This window comes from Microcaecilia unicolor, chromosome 3 (assembly GCF_901765095.1).
Source record: "Microcaecilia unicolor chromosome 3, aMicUni1.1, whole genome shotgun sequence".
Classification (NCBI taxonomy): domain Eukaryota; kingdom Metazoa; phylum Chordata; class Amphibia; order Gymnophiona; family Siphonopidae; genus Microcaecilia; species Microcaecilia unicolor.
The window spans coordinates 299,635,747-299,656,155 of NC_044033.1; the positions used below are offsets into that span (position 1 = coordinate 299,635,747).

The following is a 20,409-nucleotide window of genomic DNA, read 5'->3' on the forward strand; positions in this document are numbered from 1 at the left end:
AGACAAGAAGTGATATATAACTTTAGCTACAAGAATATATATTTTCCAAGACAGTGTGTTCCACTAAACTGTATTGGGGGGGTGAGGGGGAAGAGAGGGGATGCATACCCAACCAGGCTCTGAAGAAATCACGTCTATGAAATTCCTTGCAGGGACCAAATCTATTTCCCAAACCCAGCTCCCTACTAAACATGCCCCACTGCCTAGGAAAACATACCGTTTTAGATACAAAATCATGAAGCCGCATGCTTCCTATGCTCTGTGGAGTGCCACAATCAGTCTCAGGTTTGTGTTCCATCTGTTGACTCATCAGGGAAGTCTCACTGTTCCATGGCTGCAAGTTAGCTGGGAGAAGAACAAGGAAAATAATCTTTAACCAACACTGGCATTGTTGGCCTTCATTATAGTCACTCTGCCACTGCATTTCCAGTGCAGGATGTTTGCCTAAGCAACAAAAACACATATCAGTCAACAACACAGGAACCCAACATTCTCGCAGAGCAGGGGCTATGTTCAACACCGCCTTTAAAAAAATAACAACCAACTAAGACATTAACAACCCTTTGGAGATAGGGATATATTCAACATACCTGAACTAACTTTATCTTGAGCTACTGAGTAGGATATGAACTAAATCCAGTCTTGTATATGGCTCAGGTTCAGATTCCCCATCCAAAAAGGGTTATTGCAAAAATGCTACACAGGACCTGGAAGAAAGGATCTATCCCTGTGCAACACCCCACCTACTGGCAAACCAGATGTATGGAGGGGCAGAGCCTCCAAGGTGCACCCTCTAGACCCAGAGGTTTGTGGTGCCTATGCAAGTCTATCTAGGTAGGAGCAGCATAAAACAGTGGTTACAAGGTGTTTGAGGCTGAATGAATTTTGGCTTCAACATCAAAATGGACTCGAAATCCAGGTTAGAGTTTCAGCCAAAAAAGCAAAGTTACTCACCTGTAGCAGGTATTCTCCAATGACAGCAGGCCTAGTATTCACAGCAAGGCAATGTTATCAGATGGAGTCTAGTGCCGACTGACTATCGAGATTTAGTTAGAACTTTCTAGCAGCCTCCCACCGCACATGGGCTGGTGCCTTACTGCCCAATGCCTGAGCGCTGGTTCCTCAGTTATTTAACAAAAGCTAAAGAATAGAACCACAAGAATGCTTGGCCTGTTGTCCTCAAAGCCTGCTACTGCTTTCTCTGAGTACACGCAGAACAGTGTATTTTCACAGCTGGGAACCCCTAGCTACCCAGTGAAAACATAGTAACATACATAGTAACATAGTAGATGACGGCAGAAAAAGACCTGCATGGTCCATCCAGTCTGCCCAACAAGTGCTACTTTTTGTGTATACCCTACCTTGATTTGTACCTGTCCTCTTCAGGGCACAGACCATATAAGTCTGCCCAGCACTATTCCCCGCCTCCCAACCACCAGTCCCGCCTCCCACCACCAGCTCTGGCACAGACCGTATAAGTCTGCCCAGCACTATCCCCGCCTCCAAACCACCAGTCCCGCCTCCCACCACCAGCTCTGGCTCAGACCGTATAAGTCTGCCCAGCACTATCCCTGCCTCCCAACCACCAGCCCCACCTCTCACCACCAGCTCTGCCACCCAATCTCGTCTAAGCTCCCGAGAATCCATTCCTTCTGAACAGGATTCCTTTATGTTTATCCCATGCATGTTTGAATTCCGTTACCGTTTTCTTTTCCACCACCTCCCGCAGGAGGGCATTCCAAGCATCCACTACTCTCTCGGTGAAAAAATACTTCCTGACATTTTTCTTGAGTCTGCCCCCGTTCAATCTCATTTCATGTCCTCTCGTTCTACCGTCTTCGCATTTCCGGAAAAAGGTTCGTTTGCGGATTAATACCTTTCAAATATTTGAACGTCTGTATCATATCACCCCTGTTTCTCCTTTCCTCCAGAGTATACATGTTTAGGTCAGCAAGTCTCTCCTCATACTCTTGGAACGCAAATCCCATACCATTCTCGTAGCTTTTCTTTGCACCGCTTCAATTCTTTTTACATCTTTAGCAAGATACGGCCTCCAAAACGCCAGGTGGGGCCTCACCAATGACCTAAACAGGGGCATCAACACCCCCTTTCTTCTGCTGGTCAAACCTCTCTCTAGACAGCCTAACAACCTTCTAGCTAAGGCCTCCGCCTTGTCACATTGTTTCATCGCCTTCAAATCCTCAGATACTATCACCGCAAGATCCCTCTCTGCGTTCGTAGCTATCAGACTCTCACCGCCTAACACATACGTCTCCCGTGGATTTCTATTCCCTAAGTGCATCACTTTGCATTTCTTCACATTGAATTTTAATTGCCAAACCTTAGACCATTCTTCTAGCTTCCTCAGATCCTTTTTCATGTTTTCCACTCCCTCCCGGGTGTCCACTCTGTTACAGATCTTAGTATCATCCGCAAATAGGCAAACTTTACCTTCTAACCCTTCGGCAATGTCACTCACAAATATATTGAACAGAACTGGCCCCAGCACTGATCCTTGAGGCACTCCACTACTCACCTTTCCCTCCTCTGAGCCAATTCCATTAACCACCACCCTCTGGCGTCTGTCCGTCAACCAGTTCCTAATCCAGTTCACCACTTCGGGTCCTATCTTCAGCCCATCCAGTTTATTTAAGAGCCTCTTGTGGGGAACCGTGTCAAAAGCTTTGCTGAAATCTAAGTACATTACGTCTATAGCTCGTCCCTGATTCAATTCTCCTGTCACCCAATCAAAGAATTTAATGAGATTCGTTTGGCACGATTTCCCTTTGGTAAAACCATGTTGTCTGGGATCTTGCAACTTATTGTCTTCCAGGAAATTCACTATCCTTTCCTTCATCATCGCGTCCATTACTTTTCCAATAACCGAAGCGAGGTTATGCCCAGGCTGGGGACTCTATGTCAAGACCTGAAAGCCAATTAACCTGAAACTACTTTCATACTAGTTGTGAAAGTGCAGCCTGGAACTAAAGAAAATTGGGCCTGGTGAGGGGGAGGGGGATTGGTATTCTACCATACCAAATAAATTCTTAAGGACTGCCTGCCCAAACCAGCTCTCATGCTGGATGTTCTGCTCAAGGCAGTAGTAAGATGTGAATGAGTGGACAGATGACCACGTCACAGCTTTACAAATCTACTCTATGGAGGCTGACCTCAAGTGGACTACCAACGTAGCCATAGCTGGCATTATGAGCCTTGATATGAGCCTTGGGTCAGCCCAGCCTGGGCATAAGGAGAAATTAGTTCTTACCTGATAATTTTCTTTCCTTTAGTCCTAAAGGATTAATCCATACTTGTGGGTTGTGCCCATCTACCAGCAGGTGGAGATAGTAAGCAAATTAGAACTTTGCTATTCAAATACTGAATGGAACCTAGTGCACAGCTACCTGATGTGGCAAAGCAGTAAGAAGTTAATAGAAAGAAGTAGAATACTGCCTCTAATAAACGTTTTTAAACTTAAGAACAAACACTAACTTTGTGCCTAAGAAACAATAAAATCAATAACCCAACAAAAAAAAGAGAAGGGTGGGATCTGGACTAATCCTTTAGGACTAAAGGAAAGAAAGGTATCAAGTAAAAACTCATTTTTCCTTCCTTAGCATCTGCAAAGGATTAGTCCATACTTGTGGGATGTATAAAAGCAGTCCTTAAGTTTGGAGGGAACACGATAACTTCCACAAAAACAGAAGCTCCAAAGGAAAGCTTCTGCCCTAACTACCACATCTAGAAGATAATGCTTAGAATGTATAAAATGTGGATTACGTGGCGGCCCTACAAATCTCATCTACAGAAACATTATGTATCTTACAAAAAAGAAGCAGATAGTGCCCTTGTAGAATGACCTTTAAGATGGTAGTTCCTTTTCCCTGTTAATATATAGGTCAAAGTGATACTGTACTTTAACCAACAAGCTATAGTTACTTTAGGAGTGCACAAACCCTTTTTGTGTACCAAGAGAAGAATGAAAAGATGAACCAAGCGCTTAAAATCATTAGTGACCTGTAAATAGTGAAAGAGAGCTCATAACATCAAGGGGACGCAAGGAGGAAAATTCTTATCCACAATCCTCTTTAGAAAAGGTATATAAATAAAGAGTTTGATTAACATGAAAAGCCGAAACCACCCTAGGTAAAAAGAAAGGAACCGTTATGGATAGACGCCTTAACTTCAGTTGAACGAGAAAGGGGTCTCTGCAAGATAAAGCTTGAAGCTCTGCGATCCTTCTAGCCGAAGACATAGCTACTAAGAAAACCGTCTGTCTGCTTTTCCATCTGCTGCTCCAGTGCTTTTTCTCCTTTTCCCTGGATCATCTTGAGGGAAGCCTCTGTGGTGGTAATCGTTTATTCGTTTACTAGACCGTCACTTCTTACAAAAGTAAGTCAGAACAGTTTACAATGTAATATAACATTAAAATACTATAAAACATACTCTGAAATCCATTTATGATAGGAAAGCACAGCAAACCAGTCAATTAAACAATTCATATGAATTACTTAAGCTATAATCATATACATAAAAACATTTAATAAAATCTGGAGAAATATAAAAAAAAAAAAAAAAGAGAAGAAAAGTATACTCTTTTTCCAACCTTTCTTTCCCCTTCTCTCCTATTCTCTCCCCCCCCCCCCCTTTCTTCTCTTCTCCTATCCCTTTCAGTTATTTTATATTTAGTTTTGTATTAAACATTATCTTCAAATACGTCTTGAAAAAAATGCGTTTTTAAAATTTTGCGGAAATGAGTGTAAGAGTCTTCAAGCCTAAGTTCTTTAGGAAGGCAGTTCCAAAGGGTAGGGGCTAAGAAGAAAAATGCAGACATTCACGCTGATGCCCATATAGCTCTGGATGAAGATGGAATTACCAATCGATTCTCTGTCAACGACCAAAGTGTCCGCGCTGGTGTATAAGGGATAGTAAGATTAGACAAATTCGATGGACTAGATAAGTAAAATGCTTTGTGTGTCAATGTAAGAATTTTAAATTTTATCCTAGCTTCTATTGGAAGCCAGTCCAATTGATATAACAGTGGAGTAATTCTGTCATTTTGAAGCTCTACAAATAATGCGAGCTGCAGTATTTTGAATCGCCTGTAGTCGTTTTACGTTAAATTTTGAAAGACCTGCATAAACTATATTACAATAGTCCAAGCGTGATAGAATATAAGCATAAGTTAGTGTACATAATGAAGATTTGTTTATGGAATTTCGGATTGAGTGTAGTTTGCGCAGTTGATAAAAAGATTTGTCAGGTCAGATATTTCCTCATTAAAAGATAGGGAAGAGTCAATAATAATACCTAGGTATCTAAAGGACTGTACCGTAGGTATTGTTTACCAGAGTAGGTGTTAAAGATGGAATAGGCCCAAGGCCCGTTATCCATGCAGTTATGGTTTTGTCTGGATTTAATACCAATTTATGCTTCACCAGCCAATCGGCCACCTCCTCAAGACAATTTTGAATCGGTGCTAGGTCAATGTTTACTGCCTTAACGTAATGGATCAAAAGGAAGTCATCACCATATGAATAAGAACTAATACCTAAGGATTGAATAAGTAGTGAAAGTGGACTAACATATAAACTGAACAGCATAGGAGAACACCGATCCTTGTGGTACCCCACAACAGCTGAAATGGGAAGTAATACAGCTGGTTGGGTCCAGGACAGAGCTAGCTCCACCCCTTGAGTGATGTCACTCCTGGGTGTAGAGTGAAAAGGCTCAGACCAGCGCCAGGAGGCAGCGAGCGCCTCCTTGTCACGCCAACAAAAGCATGACTAAGGAGCTTGTTGCTCCTTGGGGTGCTCCATTGGCGGTGGTAGGGATGGGTTTTCTGGTTGTGTGTAAGGGAAGCGGTGTGTGACGTGAAGATCTGTCTTATAAATGCGATTGAGGTAATTGTTGGGAGGGGGAGGTATGGTGAATTGGGTTCTGTGTCATGTAAGACCACCATGGGGAGGGGTTTTGGAAAATTTGAAAGATGTTGAGGTAGTTGGGTTAGTTAATGCTAGATCAGTAAAGAACAAACTGGTAATGATTCAGAACCTTATGGAGGATATGGGTTTAGACATAATGTAACCTTGCTAAGTACAGATAAGGTGCTTGTGAATCAATGTTGTCTGTCTGGCTTTCGTTGGGAATGGGCATGTAGGAAGTATAAACGTGGGAGTGGGGTTTTAATACTTATGCGGAAAGATCTTGATTTAAAGTTGTGCTGTGCTAAAGTGACTGATTTTGGTAAAATTTTGGTAGAGACAACAGTGAGTGTGTTTAGTTTATAGTCCACCTAGGATGATGAAGGGAGATTAAAACATTTTTTACATAGTTTATCCATTAAATTGAATAGGCTTTGTATTTTATGAGATTTTAATATATCTGTTAAGATGAAGATTTGTTGTATGGGTCTGAACCGGTGCTGTTTCAGATGCTAAAGGTGTTGTCTCTGTGGTGTCCTCGATGACATGGAAGAAAAAACGGCTTTGGCGAAATCAAATGACGCGATTGTGCCAAAAAAGTGAAGAACACGAAAAAGGGAAAGACCGGCTGCATCAAATGCAAAAGCTACATACCTGTAGAAGGTATTCTCCGAGGACAGCAGGCTGATTGTTCTCACTGATGGGTGACATCCGCGGCTGCCCCTCCAATCGGAGATCTTCCCTAGCAAAGACGTTTGCTAGGCCTCGCGTGCGCACACAGAACGCACATGCGCGACTGTCTTCCCACCCGAACTCGCTTGTGTTCGTCAGTCCAGTAAATAGCAAAATAAAGACAAGGGAAGACACAACTACAAAGGGGAGGCGGGCGGGTTTGTGAGAACAATCAGCCTGCTGTCCTCGGAGAATACCTGCTACAGGTATGTAGCTTTCGCTTTCTCCGAGGACAAGCAGGCTGCTTGTTCTTACTGATGGGGTATCCCTAGCCCCCAGGCTCACTCAAAACAACAAACACGGTCATTGGGCCTCGCAACAGCGAGGACATAACTGAGATTGACCTAACTTCTTCAACTGAGAGTGCAGCCTGGAACAGAATAAAAATGGGCCTAGGGAGGTGGAGTTGGATTCTAAACCCCGAACAGATTCTGCAGCACCGACTGCCCGAACCGACTGTCGCGTCAGGTATCCTGCTGTAGGCAGTAATGCGATGTGAATGTGTGGACAGAAGACCACGTTGCAGCCTTGCAAATCTCTTCGATAGTGGCTGACTTCAAGTGGGCCACTGACGCTGCCATGGCTCTAACACTATGAGCCGTGACATGACCCTCAAGAGTCAGCCCAGACTGGGCATTAGCGAAGGAGATGCAATCTGCTAGCCAATTAGAAATGGTGTGTTTCCCCGACAGCCACTCCCCTCCTGTTGGGATCAAAAGAAACAATTGGGCAGACTATCTGTGGGGCTGTGTCCGCTCCAGATAGAAGGCCAATGCTCTCTTACAGTCCAATGTGTGCAGTTGACGTTCAGCAGGGCGGGTATGCGGATGGGGGAAGAATGTTGGCAAGACAATTGACTGGTTCAGATGGAACTCCGACACCACCTTTGGCAAGAACTTAGGGTGAGTGCGGAGGACTACTCTAATATGATGAAATTTGGTATAAGGAGCATGAGCTACTAGGGCTTGAAGCTCACTGACTCTACGAGCTGAAGTGACTGCCACCAAGAAAATGACCTTCCAAGTCAAATACTTCAGATGGCAGAAATCCAGTGGCTCGAAAGGGGGTTTCATCAGCTGGGTGAGAACATTGAGATCCCATGACACTGTAGGAGGTTTGACGGGGGCTTTGACAAAAGCAAACCTCATGAATCGAACAACTAAAGGCTGTCCCGAGATCGACTTACCTTCCACACGGTAATGGTATGCACTAATCGCACTAAGATGAACTCTTACAGAGTTGGTCTTAAGACCAGACTCAGACAAGTGCAGAAGGTATTCAAGCAGGGTCTGTGTAGGACAAGAGCGAGGATCTAGGGCCTTGCTGTCACACCAGACAGCAAACCTCCGCCACAGAAAGAAGTAACTCTTCTTAGTGGAATCTTTCCTGGAAGCAAGCAAGACACTGGAGACACCCTCTGAAAGACCCAAGGAGGCAAAATCTACGCTCTCAACATCCAGGCCGTGAGAGCAGGGGCTTCAACATCCAGGGACCGGAGGTTGGGATGCAGAAACGCCCCCATCGTTCTGAGTAATGAGGGTCGGAAAACACTCCAATCTCCAAGGCTCTTCGGAAGACAATTCCAGAAGAAGAGGGAACCATATCTGATGCGGTCAAAAGGGAGCAATCAAGATAATGGTGCCTCGATCTTGCTCGAGTTTCAGCAAAGTCTTCCCCACCAAAGATATGGGAGGATAGGCATACAGGAGGCCTTCCCCACAATGCAGGAGGAAGGCATCCGACGCTAGTCTGCCATGGGCCTGAAGTCTGGAACAGAATTGAGGGACCTTGTGATTGACTTGAGCGGCGAAGAGATCCACCAAGGGGGTGCCCCACACTTGAAAGATCTCGCGTACCACTCGGGAATTGAGTGACCACTCGTGAGGTTGCATGATCCTGCTCAATCTGTTGGCCAGACTGTTGTAAACGCCTGCCAGATACGTGGCTTGAAGAAACATGCCGTTCCGGTGGGCCCAAAGCCACATTCTGACGGCCTCCTGACACAGGGGGCGAGATCTGGTGCCCCCCTGCTTGTTGATGTAGTACATGGCAATCTGATTGTCTGTCTGAATTTGAATAATTTGATGGGACAGCCGATCTCTGAAGGCCTTTAGAGCGTTCCAGACCGCTCGTAACTCCAGGAGGTTGATCTGTAGACCTTGTTCCTGGAGGGACCAACTCCCTTGGGTGTGAAGCCCATCGACATGAGCTCCCCACCCCAGGAGAGACGCATCCGTTGTCAGCACCTTTTGTGGTGAGGAATTTGGAAAGGACGTCCCAGAGTTAAATTGGACCGAATTGTCCACCAATGGAGGGACTGAAGAAAACTTGTGGACAGGAAGATTACTTCCTCTAGGTTCCCAGCAGCTTGGTACCACTGAGACGCTAGGGTCCATTGAGCTGATCTCATGTGGAGGCGGGCCATGAGAGTCACATGCACTGTGGAGGCCATGTGGCCAAGTAATCTCAACATCTGCCGAGCTGTGATCTGCCGAGACGCTCGTACCCAGGAAACAAGGGACAGAAGATTGTCGGCCCTCGCTTCCGGAAGGTAGGCACGAGCTGTCTGAAAATCCAGCAGAGCCCCTATGAATTCGAGTTTCTGAACAGGAAGAAGGTGGGACTTTGGATAATTTATCACAAACCCCAGTAGCTCCAGGAGTCGAATAGTCATCTGCATGGACTGTAGAGCTCCTGCCTCGGAGGTGTTCTTCACCAGCCAATCGTCGAGGTACGGGAACACGTGCACTACCAGTCTGCGTAGAGACGCCGCTATCACATCCAGGCACTTTGTGAACACCCTGGGCGCGAAGGCGAGAGCAAAGGGTAGCACACAATACTGAAAGTGCCGTGTTCCCAGACGAAATCGGAGATATTGTCTGTGAGCTGGCAGTATCGGGATGTGGGTATAAGCATCCTTTTAAGTCCAGAGAGCATAGCCAATCGTTTTCCTGAATCATGGGAAGAAGGGTGCCCAGGGAAAGCATCCTGAACTTTTCTCAGACCAGATATTTGTTCAGGGCCCTTAGGTCTAGGATGGGACGCATACCCCCTGTTTTCTTTCCCTCAAGGAAGTACCTGGAATAGAATCCCAGCCCTTCTTGCCCGGGTGGCACGGGCTCGACCGCATTGGCACTATTTGGAGAACCCACTGATCGGAGGTTATAAGAAGCCACCTTTAGTGAAAAAATTTTAACCTCCCCCCGACTGGCAGATCGTCCGGCACAGACACTTTGACTTCGGCTATGCTCTGCTGGAGCCAGTCAAAAGCCCGTCCCTTGCTTTTGCTGGGGAGCTGCAGGGGCTTGCTGAGTTGCACGCTGCTGACGAGAATGAGCGCACTGGGGCTTAGCCTGAGCAGCAGGCTGGCGAGAGGGAGGATTGTACCTACGCCTATTAGAAGGATAGGTAATAGTCCTTCTTCCGCCATAAAAATGTCTACCAGTTGAGGTAGATGCTGAAGGTGCCCGGCAGGAGAATTTGTTGAAAGTGTCCCGCTGGTGAAGCTGCTCTACTACCTGTTCGACCTTTTCACCAAGAATATTAACCCCCCCCCCCCCCCCCCCCCCCGGAAAGGAGAATTCGCAATCCGCTGCTGGATCCTATTTTCCAGGTCGGAGGCACGCAACCATGAGAGCCTGCGCATCACCACACCTTGAGCAGTAGCCCTGGACGCAACATCAAAAGTGTCATAAACACCCCTGGCCAGGAATTTACGACACGACTTCAGCTGCCTGACCACCTACTAAAAAGGCTTGGCTTGCTCAGAAGGGAGCTTATCCACCAAGTCCGCCAACTGCCGCACATTGCTCCGCATATGAATGCTCGTGTAGAGCCAGTAAGACTGGATTTTGGCTATGAGCATTGAGGAATGGTAGGCCTTCCTTCCAAAAGAATCCAAGGTTTTAGAGTCTCTGCCCGGGGGCGCCGAAGCATACTCTCTAGAACTCTTGACCTTCTTAAGAGCCAGATCCACAACCCCAGATTCATGAGGCAACTGAGTCCGCATCAACTCAGGGTCCCCATGGATCCGATACTGGGATTCGATCTTCTTGGGGATGTGGGGATTAGTTAGTGGCTTCGCCCAGTTCTCCAGCAGTGTCTTCTTGAAGACATGATGCATAGGTACAGTGGACGATTCCTGTGGCGAAGGACAGTCCAAAAGCTCAAACATTTCAGCCCTTGGCTCATCCTCCATAACCACAGGGAAGGGAATTGCTGTAGACATTTCCCGGACAAAGGCCGCGAAAGATAGACTCTCAGGAGAAAGCTGTCTTTCAGGGGAGGGAGTAGGATCAGAAGGAAGACCGTCAGACTCCTCATCTGAGAAATACCAGACGTCTTCCTCTGCTTACCACGAGGCCTCACCATCGGTGTCGGACACTAGTTCATGAACCTCTGTCCGAAGCAGTGCCTGCCTCGACTCATGGCCAAGGTGGGAACGTCGAGAAGTAGACTCTCGCTTCGGCGGCGATGAAGCTCCCTCCATTGACGTCGTCGGAGTCTGCCGACGCGGGCACCGCAAGCAGTACCGGCACCGGAGACCTCACGACGGGCGAAGGGCCAGCCGTTGCCTCAGTAGACGGCACTGGCGGCGCAAGCACCCCCCGGTACCGGAGAAGGGCGCAACAGCTCTTCCAGGATCCTTGGAAGGATGGCTCTGAGGCTCTCGCTTAGAGCGGCTGTCGAGGAAGGCTGGGAGTCTGGTGCAGTCAACGAACTGAGAATCTGCTCGGGGCACGGAGGTGGTACCGGCTGTCCAGGGTAGAGCACATCGACACCTCCTGAATAGAGGGTGAGCGGTCCTCCCGGCGTCGATGCCTAGCGGGTGCCAACTCCCTCGGCAACCCAGAACTCTCGGTACCACGAAGGGAAGGTGACCGGTGCCGATGCTTCTTTGCCTTCACACAAAGCATTTCACCGGAACCTCCCGGTACCAACAAGACGTCAAATCCAAGCGTCTGTTCCTCGGGGCCAGGTCCGAAGAAGGTCGATCCCGGGGGGGGGGGGGGGGGGGGGGGGGGGGGGGGGGGGGGGGGGGGGGGGGGGAAGAGCTGTACCGCAGGAGCCCTCGAGGCAGGGGGAGACCTACTCGAGGGCTCACTGCCACCAGCAGGGGAATGGACAGCCCTCACCTGCACTCTGGACGAAGAAGCACCCTCCAACGACATCAGTACAACGATGATCTCGGTACCGTAGACACTGAAGCACCGGTCAATGACCTCGGTACCGCCAACGTCGATGCACCGGCCGATAACCTCAATACTGAGACCATCGAAGCACCGGACAAGGCCCCAAACAGAACGTTAAACTGGGCCAATCTCGCCACCAGAGTTCTCTCTTTTAACAAACAGCCCCCAGACACTGAAGGCACGAAGCGTGCCTATCAGTGAGCGAGATAGCTCGGTTGCACTGGGTGCACTTCTTGAAGCCGCTGGGAGGCTTCGATGAAATGGGCGGAAAAATCACGCCGGCGAAATCAAAATTCGCAATGATGGCAAAGGCACCAAAAATAAAAGGGAGAAAAACCCGTACGGGCGGCCAACAGGGCCGCTATCGAAAGCAAAAGGAAACTTACACGGGAAAAAAAAACTCCAAAGGAAAATTTTTTTTTTTTTTTTTTAATTTTTTTTATTTAAAGAACACGCGAAGTAGATACAAAAAGAAGACTTCCTAAACGGAAGGATGCAAGAAAAGCGCGAGGGTCTCCTCAGGGCACAGAACGACAGTAACACAGCCGTCCCGAGCGCAGAAAAAAAAGAAGACAGACTTAACACGAGCGAGTTCGGGCGGAAGACGGTCGCGCACGCAGCGCGGTCTGCGTGCGAGGCCTAGCAAACGTCTTTGCTAGGGAAGATCTCCGATTGGAGGGGCTGCCGTGGACGTCACCCATCAGTGAGAACAAGCAGCCTGCTTCTCCTAGGAGAAAAGAAAGTAAAAAATAGGCCAAAAAACGCTAACGGAAACTACGGGAGTAAAAAATTTAAGAGAAATAGAAAAAAAAAAAAAAAGAGAGAAAAAAAAGTAGTCACACTTGTTCCTGAGCCAAAAATCGAGGAGAGCAGAAAACAATGCTGTCACCTAGTCCAGACAAAAAAAAAAAAAAACCTGAGGCGGCACGCTCGCGACGGGCGGGAAGTCGGCCACGCATGTGCGCTGCTCGCGCACCAGAAGACTGGCAAAGTTTTATATTTTTGCTGCAAACATTTTGCCGCTTGCTGGGCCGACATGGACGTCGACCCACTTGTGAGAACAAGCAGCCTGCTTGTCCTCGGAGAATAAAGCAAGGTTACTAACCTGTAGCAGGTATTCTCAGAGGACAGCAGGCTGATTGTTCTCACGATTGGGTGACATCCACGGCAGCCCCCAGGATCGGAAAATCTTCCTAGCAACAAAAGTTTGCTAGCTCCCGCATGATCCGTGCGCATCGCGACTGTCTTCCCGCCCGAACACGAGCGTGCTCGTCAAATAGAAAGCAAAAGACAAGGAAGACAACTAACGCATGCGTCAAACCTTTTCTTACCTGAGCACACAACCATGGTAACGCATTGCCGCGCAAATTAAAAACTATTTGGGAAATAATTAACTTTCGTAAATCCTTGAAGACCCAACTCTTCAACAAGGCATTGCACAAAAATCAGTAGCTGTAATGTGACACTCTCCACCTTACCATATCAGAACTGTCTTCCTTGTAACCCACATTGAGCCTGCAAATAGGTGGGAAAATGTGGGATACAAATGCAATAAATAAAAAATAACTCCAAAAGGGGAGGACGGCGGGTTTGTGAGAACAATCAGCCTGCTGTCCTCGGAGAATACCTGCTACAGGTTAGTAACCTCGCTTTCTCCGAGGACAAGCAGGATGCTTGTTCTCACGATTGGGGTATCCCTAGCCCGCAGGCTCACTCAAAACAACAAACATTGGTCAATTGGGCCTCGCAACGGCGAGGACACAACTGAGATTGACCTAAACAACAACTAACTGAGAGTGCAGCCTGGAACAGAATAAAAATAGGGCCAGCGGGGGGGGGGGGGGGTTGAGTTGGATTCTAAACCCCAAACAGATTCTGCAGCACCAACTCCCCGAACCGACTGTCGCATCGGGTATCCTGCTGTAGGCAGTAGTGAGATGTGAATGTGTGGACAGAAGACCACATTGCAGCCTTGCTCCTCAATAGTGGCTGACTTCAAGTGGGCCACTGACGCTGCCATGGCTCGAACACTATGAGCCGTGACATGACCCTCGAGTCAGCCCAGCTTGGGCATAAGTGAAGGAAATGCAATCTGCTAGCCAATTTGAGATGGTGCGTTTCCCGACAGCCACTCCCCTTCTATTGGGGTCAAAAGAAAACAATTGGGCGGACTGTCTGTGTAGGCTTGTCCGCTCCAGATAGAAGGCCAATGCTCGCTTGCAGTCCAATGTGTGCAACTGACGTTCAGCAGGGCGGTATGAGGACGGGGAAAGAATGTTGGCAAGACAATTGACTGGTTCAGATGAAACTCCGACACCACCTTCGGTAAGAACTTAGGACTACTCTGTTATGATGAAATTTGGTATAAGGAGCATGAGCTACCAAGGCTTGAAGCTCACTGACTTTGCGAGCTGAAGTGACTGCCACCAAGAAAAGGACCTTCCAGGTCAAGTACTTCAGATGGCAAGAATGCAGTGGCTCAAAAGGAGGTTTCATCAGCTGGGTGAGAACGACATTGAGATCCCATGACACTGTAGGAGGCTTGACAGGGGGCTTTGACAAAAGCAAACCTCTCATGAAGCGAATAACTAAAGGCTGTCCAGAGATAGGCTTACCCTCCATACAATAATGAAAAGCACTAATTGTGCTAAGATGAACTCTTACAGAGTTGGTCTTGAGACCAGACTCGGACAAGTGCAGAAGGTATTCAAGCAGGGTCTGTGTAGGACAAGAACAAGGATCTAGGGCTCTGCTGTCACACCAGACGGCAAACCTCTTCCACTTGAAAGAATAACACCTCTTCGTGGAATCTTTTCTGGAAGCAAGACTCGGGAGACAGCCTCAGAAAGACCCAAGGAGGCAAAGTCTAGGCTCTCAACATCCAGGCAGTGAAAGCCAGGGACTGGAGGTTGGTATGCAGAAGCGCCCCCATCGTTCTGAGTGATGAGGGTTGGAAAACACTCCAATCTCCACGGTTCTTTGGAGCACAACTCCAGAAGAAGAGGTAACCAGATCTGACGCGGCCAGAAGGGAGCGATCAGAATCACGGTTCCACGATCCTGCTTGCGTTTCAGCAAAGTCTCCCTACCAAGGGTATGAGAGGGATATATGTACAGAAGGCCCTTCCCCAAAAAAAAGGAGACAGGCATCCAACGCTAGTCTGCCGTGGGCCTGAAGTCTGGAACAGAACTGAGGGACCTTGTGATTGATCCGAGTGGCAAAAAGATCTACCAAGGCGGTGCCCCACGCTTGAAAGATCTTGCGTACTACTCTCGAGTTGAAAGACCACTTGTGAGGTTGCATTATCCTGCTCAACCTATCGGCCAGACTGTTTACGCCTGCCAGATACGTGGCTTGGAGAAACATGCCGTGCTGGCACGCCCAAAGCCACATCCTGACTGCTTCCTGACACAGGGGACGAGATCCGGTGCCCCCCTGCTTGTTGATGTAGTACATAGCAACCTGATTGTCTGAATTTGAATAATTTGATGAGACAGCCGATATCTGAAAGCCTTTAGCGCGTTCGAGACCGCTCGCAACTCCAGGAGATTGATCTGAAAACCTGTTTCCTGGAGGGACCAACTCCCTTGGGTGTGAAGCCGATCGACATGAGCTCCCCACCCCAGGAGAGACGCATTCGTCAGCACTTTTTGCGGCTGAGGAATTTGAAAGGGACGTCCCAGGGTCAAATTGGAGCGAATTGTCCACCAATGAGGGAGGTGAGAAAACTCGTGGACAGTTGGCTCACATCTCTAGATTTCCCGCAGCCTGAAACCACTGGGAAACTAGGGTCCACTGAGCGGATCGCATGTGAAGACGGGCCATGGGAGTCGCATGAACTGTGGAGGCCATGTGGCCGAGCAATCTCAACATCTGCCGAGCTGTGATCTGCTGAGATGCTCATACCCAGGAAACCAGGGACAGAAGATTGTCTGTCCTCGTCTCGGGAAGGTAGGCATGAACAGTCTGGGAGTCTAGCAGAGCTCCTATAAATTCGAGTCTTTGTACTGGAAGAAGGTGGGACTTTGGATAGTTTATCACAAACCCCAGTAGCTGCAGGAGTTGAATAGTCATCTTTGAGGTGTTCTTCACCAGCCAATCGTCGAGATAAGGGAACACATGCACTCCCAGCCTGCGTAGAGACGCCGCTACAACCGCCAGGCATTTCGTAAACACCCTGGGCGCAGAGGCGAGACCAAATGGTAGCACACAATACTGAAAATGCTGTGTTCCCAGACGGAATTGAAGATACTGTCTGTGAGCTGGCAGTATCAGGATGTGAGTATAAGCATCCGTTAAGTCCAGAGAGCATAGCCAATCGTTTTTTCTGAATCATGGGAAGAAGGGTGCCCAGGGAAAGCATCCTGAACTTCTCTCGGACCAGATATTTGTTCAGGGCCCTTAGGTCTAGGATGGGACGCACTACCCCCCCTCCATTTTCTTTTCCACAAGGAAGTACCTGGAATAGAATCCCAGTCCTTCCTGCCCCGGTGGCACGGGCTCGACCGCATTGGCGCTGAGAAGGGCGGAGAGTTCCTCTGCAAGTACCTGCTTGTGCTGGAAGCTGAAGGACTGAGCTCCCGGTGGGCAATTTGGAGGTTTGGAGATCAAATTGAGGGAGTATCCTAGCCGGACTATTTGGAGAACCCACCGGTCGGAGGTTACAAGAGGCCACCTTTGGTGAAAAAACTTTAACCTCACCCCGACCGGCAGATCGTCCAGCACAGACACTTATCTCAGCTATGCTCGCCTGGAGCCAGTCAAAAGCCCGTCCCTTGCTTTTGCTGGGGAGCTGCAGGGGCCTGAGGAGGCACACGCTGTTGATGTGAACGAGCGCGCTGGGGCTTAGCCGGAGCAGGCTGGCTAGAAGGTGGATTGTACCTACGCCTATTAGAAGCATAGGGCACACTCCTCCTTCCCCAATAAAAACGTCTACCTGAAGAAGTAGATGCTGAAGGCGTCCGGTGGGACAGCTTGTCGAATGCGGTGTCCCGCTGGTAGAGCTGTTCTACCACCTGTTCGACGCGCTCATCAAAAATGTTATCCCCCGGCAAGGAGCATCCGCAATCCGCTGCTGGACTCTATGCTCCAGGTCAGAGGCACACAGCCATGAGAGTCTGTGCATTACTATACCTTGAGCAGCGGCCCTGGATGCTACATCAAAAGTATCGTAGACACCCCTGAACAGGAATTTCCTACACGCCTTCAGCTGCCTGACCACCTCCTGAAAAGGCTTGGCCTGCTCCGAAGGGAGCTTATTGACCAAGTCCGTCAGCTGCCTCACATTGTTCCGCAAGTGGATGCTCGTGTAGAGCTGGTAAGATAAGCCGAAAAGGCACAAAAACAGTGCGAAGAACGCGACGGGGGCCTCTCTGGGGGAGAGAACGATACACGTCCGTTCTGACCACGGAAAAAGAGAGACTGACGAGCACGCTCACGTTCGGGCGGGAAGACAGTCGCGCATGCGCGATGCGCACGGATCACGCGAGAGCTAGTAAACCTTTGTTGCTAGGAAGATTTCCGATCCTGGGGGCTGCTGTGAACGTCATCCAATCGTGAGAACAAGCAGCCTGCTTGTCCTCGGAGAAAGGAATTTCACCGCTCTGGCCCTCTCCAGAGTCTCTATTCTCTGCTGCCATAGCAGAAGCTGCTGGATGGTGATGCTGGATGGTAAAAGCATCGACTTTCGGCTAAGAAGCTCCTACTATTGTTACTTGCCATTGGGCTCAAGGCTCGCTTCTCCATCATCGGTACAGGACTCCAGCTCATGTTCCTCTGCTGACCCAGGTCTCAACCTGCCCGATGGACCTGAAAAATGGAAAGGGTTTCTTGGGCTAAGTGACACATTGCCCTCCAAGGCAAGGGTCTTCAGTCCCATCTACACAGAGCTGCCCAATGGGGCAGGAGCTACAATGGATCTTACAGAGGACTGTTTCAGTGTCAGGACTATCATTTTAAGGGAGGAACCCCCAACTGTTTTTTCATTTTGGCATGCCAGGAAGAAAGTTTCAGGTAGACAGCAACTTCATGTGCAACCTGCTCAAACAAGCTCACAAGGCCAGGTCTGAGGAGACGCACCAGGTTAGGTACAAGTAACATTAGTGAGGATTTCATGTCTGTTTCTTCCCTTTGTGAACTTAACACGCAATTTTTTATTTATTTTTTTTAATGTGCTAAAGTGTGCCAGTAGACCTAGTCCTTAGTGGAGCACATGATCTGGTGTGGGAGGTAATGATGCTGTGGCCGCTTGATAACAGTGATCATAATATGATCGGATTTGATATTAGCTTTGAAGTAAGTATACAAAGGAAATCAAATACGTTAGCGTTTAACTTTAAAAAAAGGAGACTATGATAAAATGAGAAGAACGGTAAAAAGAAAACAGAGGAGCGACTGCGAGGGTCAAAAATTTACATCAGGCGTGGATGCTGTTCAAAAACAATATCCTGGAAGCCCAAGCCAAATATATTCCGCGTATTAAAAAAGGGAGGTCGGAAGACCAAACGACAGCCGGCGTGGTTAAACAGTGAGGTGAAGGAAGCTATTAGAGCTAAAAGAAAATCCTTCAGAAAATGGAAGGAACCGACTGAAAATAATAAGAAACGGCACACGGAATGTCAAGTCAAATGCAAAGAGCTGATAAGGAAAGCTAAGAGGCACTTCGAAAAAAAAAAGATTGTGTTGGAGGCAAACAGACATAATAAAAATTTTTTTTTAGGTATATTAAAAGCAGGAAGCAAGCAAAAGAATCAGTCGGACCGCTAGATGACCGAGAAGTAAAAGGCACGATCAGGGAAGACAAAGCCGTAGCGGAGAGATTAAATGAATTCTTTGCTTCGGTCTTCACCGAGGAAGATTTGGGTGGGATACCGGTGCCGAAAATGGTACTCTAAGCTGACGAGTCAGAGAAACTTAATGAATTCTCTGTAAACCTGGAGGATGTAATGGGGCAGTTCTACAAACTGAAGAGTAGCAAATCTCCTGCACCGGATGGTATTAATCCCAGAGTACTGATAGAACCGAAAAATGAGCTTGCGGAGCTATTGTTAGAAATCTGTAATTTATCCTTAAAATCGAGCGTGGCACCGGAAGATTGGAGAGTGGCCAATGTAATGCCGATTTTTAAAAAAGGTTCCAGAGCAGATCCGGGATATTATAGACCGGTGAGTCTGACGTCGGTGCCGGGCAAAATGGTAGAGTATTATTAAGAACAAAATTACATAACATTATCAAAAGCATGGATTAATGAGACAAAATCAACATGGATTTAGTGAAGGGAAATCTTGCCTCACCAATCTACTATATTTCTTTGAAGGGGTGAACAAACATGTGGATAAAGGGGACCCAGTTGATATGTATCTGGATTTTCAGAAGGCGTTTGACAAAGTACCTCATGAAAGACTCCAGAGGAAATTGGAGAGTCATGGGATAGGAGGTAGGGTAAAATTATGTATAATCATACCTGATAATTTTCTTTCCATTAATCATAGCTGATCAATCCATAGACTGGTGGGTTGTGTCCATCTACCAGCAGGTGGAGATAGAGAGCAAACTTTTGCCTCCCTATATGTGGTCATGTGCTGCCGGAAACTCCTCAGTATGTCGATATCAAAGCTCCATCCGCAGGACTCAGCACTTAGAGAATTACACCCACGAAGGGACACTCTGCCCAGCTCACCACCGCCGAAACGGGGGAGGGGAATTACCCAGCTCATCCCCACACAAGTGGGGGAGGGGAATCCGTCCAGCTCATCCCCGCGGAGCGGGGGAGGGACACCACACCCGCCGATGCGGGGGGATCTGGCTTATCCTGCAACCGCAACCGCGGGAGGAGCTGACTGACCCTAACACCGCCGAAGCGGGGGGGGGGGGGGGGGGTACAAAGCTGCCCTACAGCCGCACGAAGCGGGAGGGAGTGCCGGCAGAAATTAAATCTCAATCCAGCCCCGTAAAACGGAGGGGAGAGGAATGCAGCAGCTCACTGTAACACAAACTCGTCTCAACTCTTGAAGAATCCAAGTGAAGGAAGAACTTGAACACGAAGTCTTTCTGAAGTAACTGAAGACTAAACTTGAACCTGAAATGCAACCAGAATAAAAACAGTACAGATATCTGGGAGGGGCTATGGATTGATCAGCTATGATTAATGGAAAGAAAATTATCAGGTATGATTATACATAATTTTACCTTCCATATCATCAAGCTGATCAATCCATAGACTGGTGGGATGTACCGAAGCAGTACTCACCCAGGGCGGGACATAGAAATCCCTGACCTCAACACTGAAGCTCCAAACCGGGCCTCCGCCCGTGCAGCCACAGTCAACCGGTAATGCTTGGAGAATGTATGAGCCGAAGCCCAAGTTGCCGCCTTGCATATCTCTTCCAAGGAGACGGATCCGGCCTCTGCCATCGAGGCCGCCTGAGCTCTCGTGGAGTGAGCCTTCAGCTGGATAGGCGGCACCTTCCCCGCGGCCACATAAGCCGCTGCAATGGCTTCCTTGACCCATCTTGCCACTGTAGGCTTGCAGCCGCAGACCTTAAGGGACCTGCAAACAGGAC

The 20,409-nt window shown here is 48.2% G+C and overlaps 1 protein-coding gene across 1 annotated transcript in view; it reads right to left on the reverse strand.

Annotated features, from left to right (window-relative positions):
* The window catches only part of RACGAP1 (Rac GTPase activating protein 1), a 219,477-nt gene that overhangs the window by 102,131 nt on the left and 96,937 nt on the right, over positions 1–20,409 (reverse strand). The window contains 1 exon segment of the mRNA XM_030198223.1: positions 218–345. Within this exon segment, the coding sequence (XP_030054083.1) occupies positions 218–345 (128 nt within the window).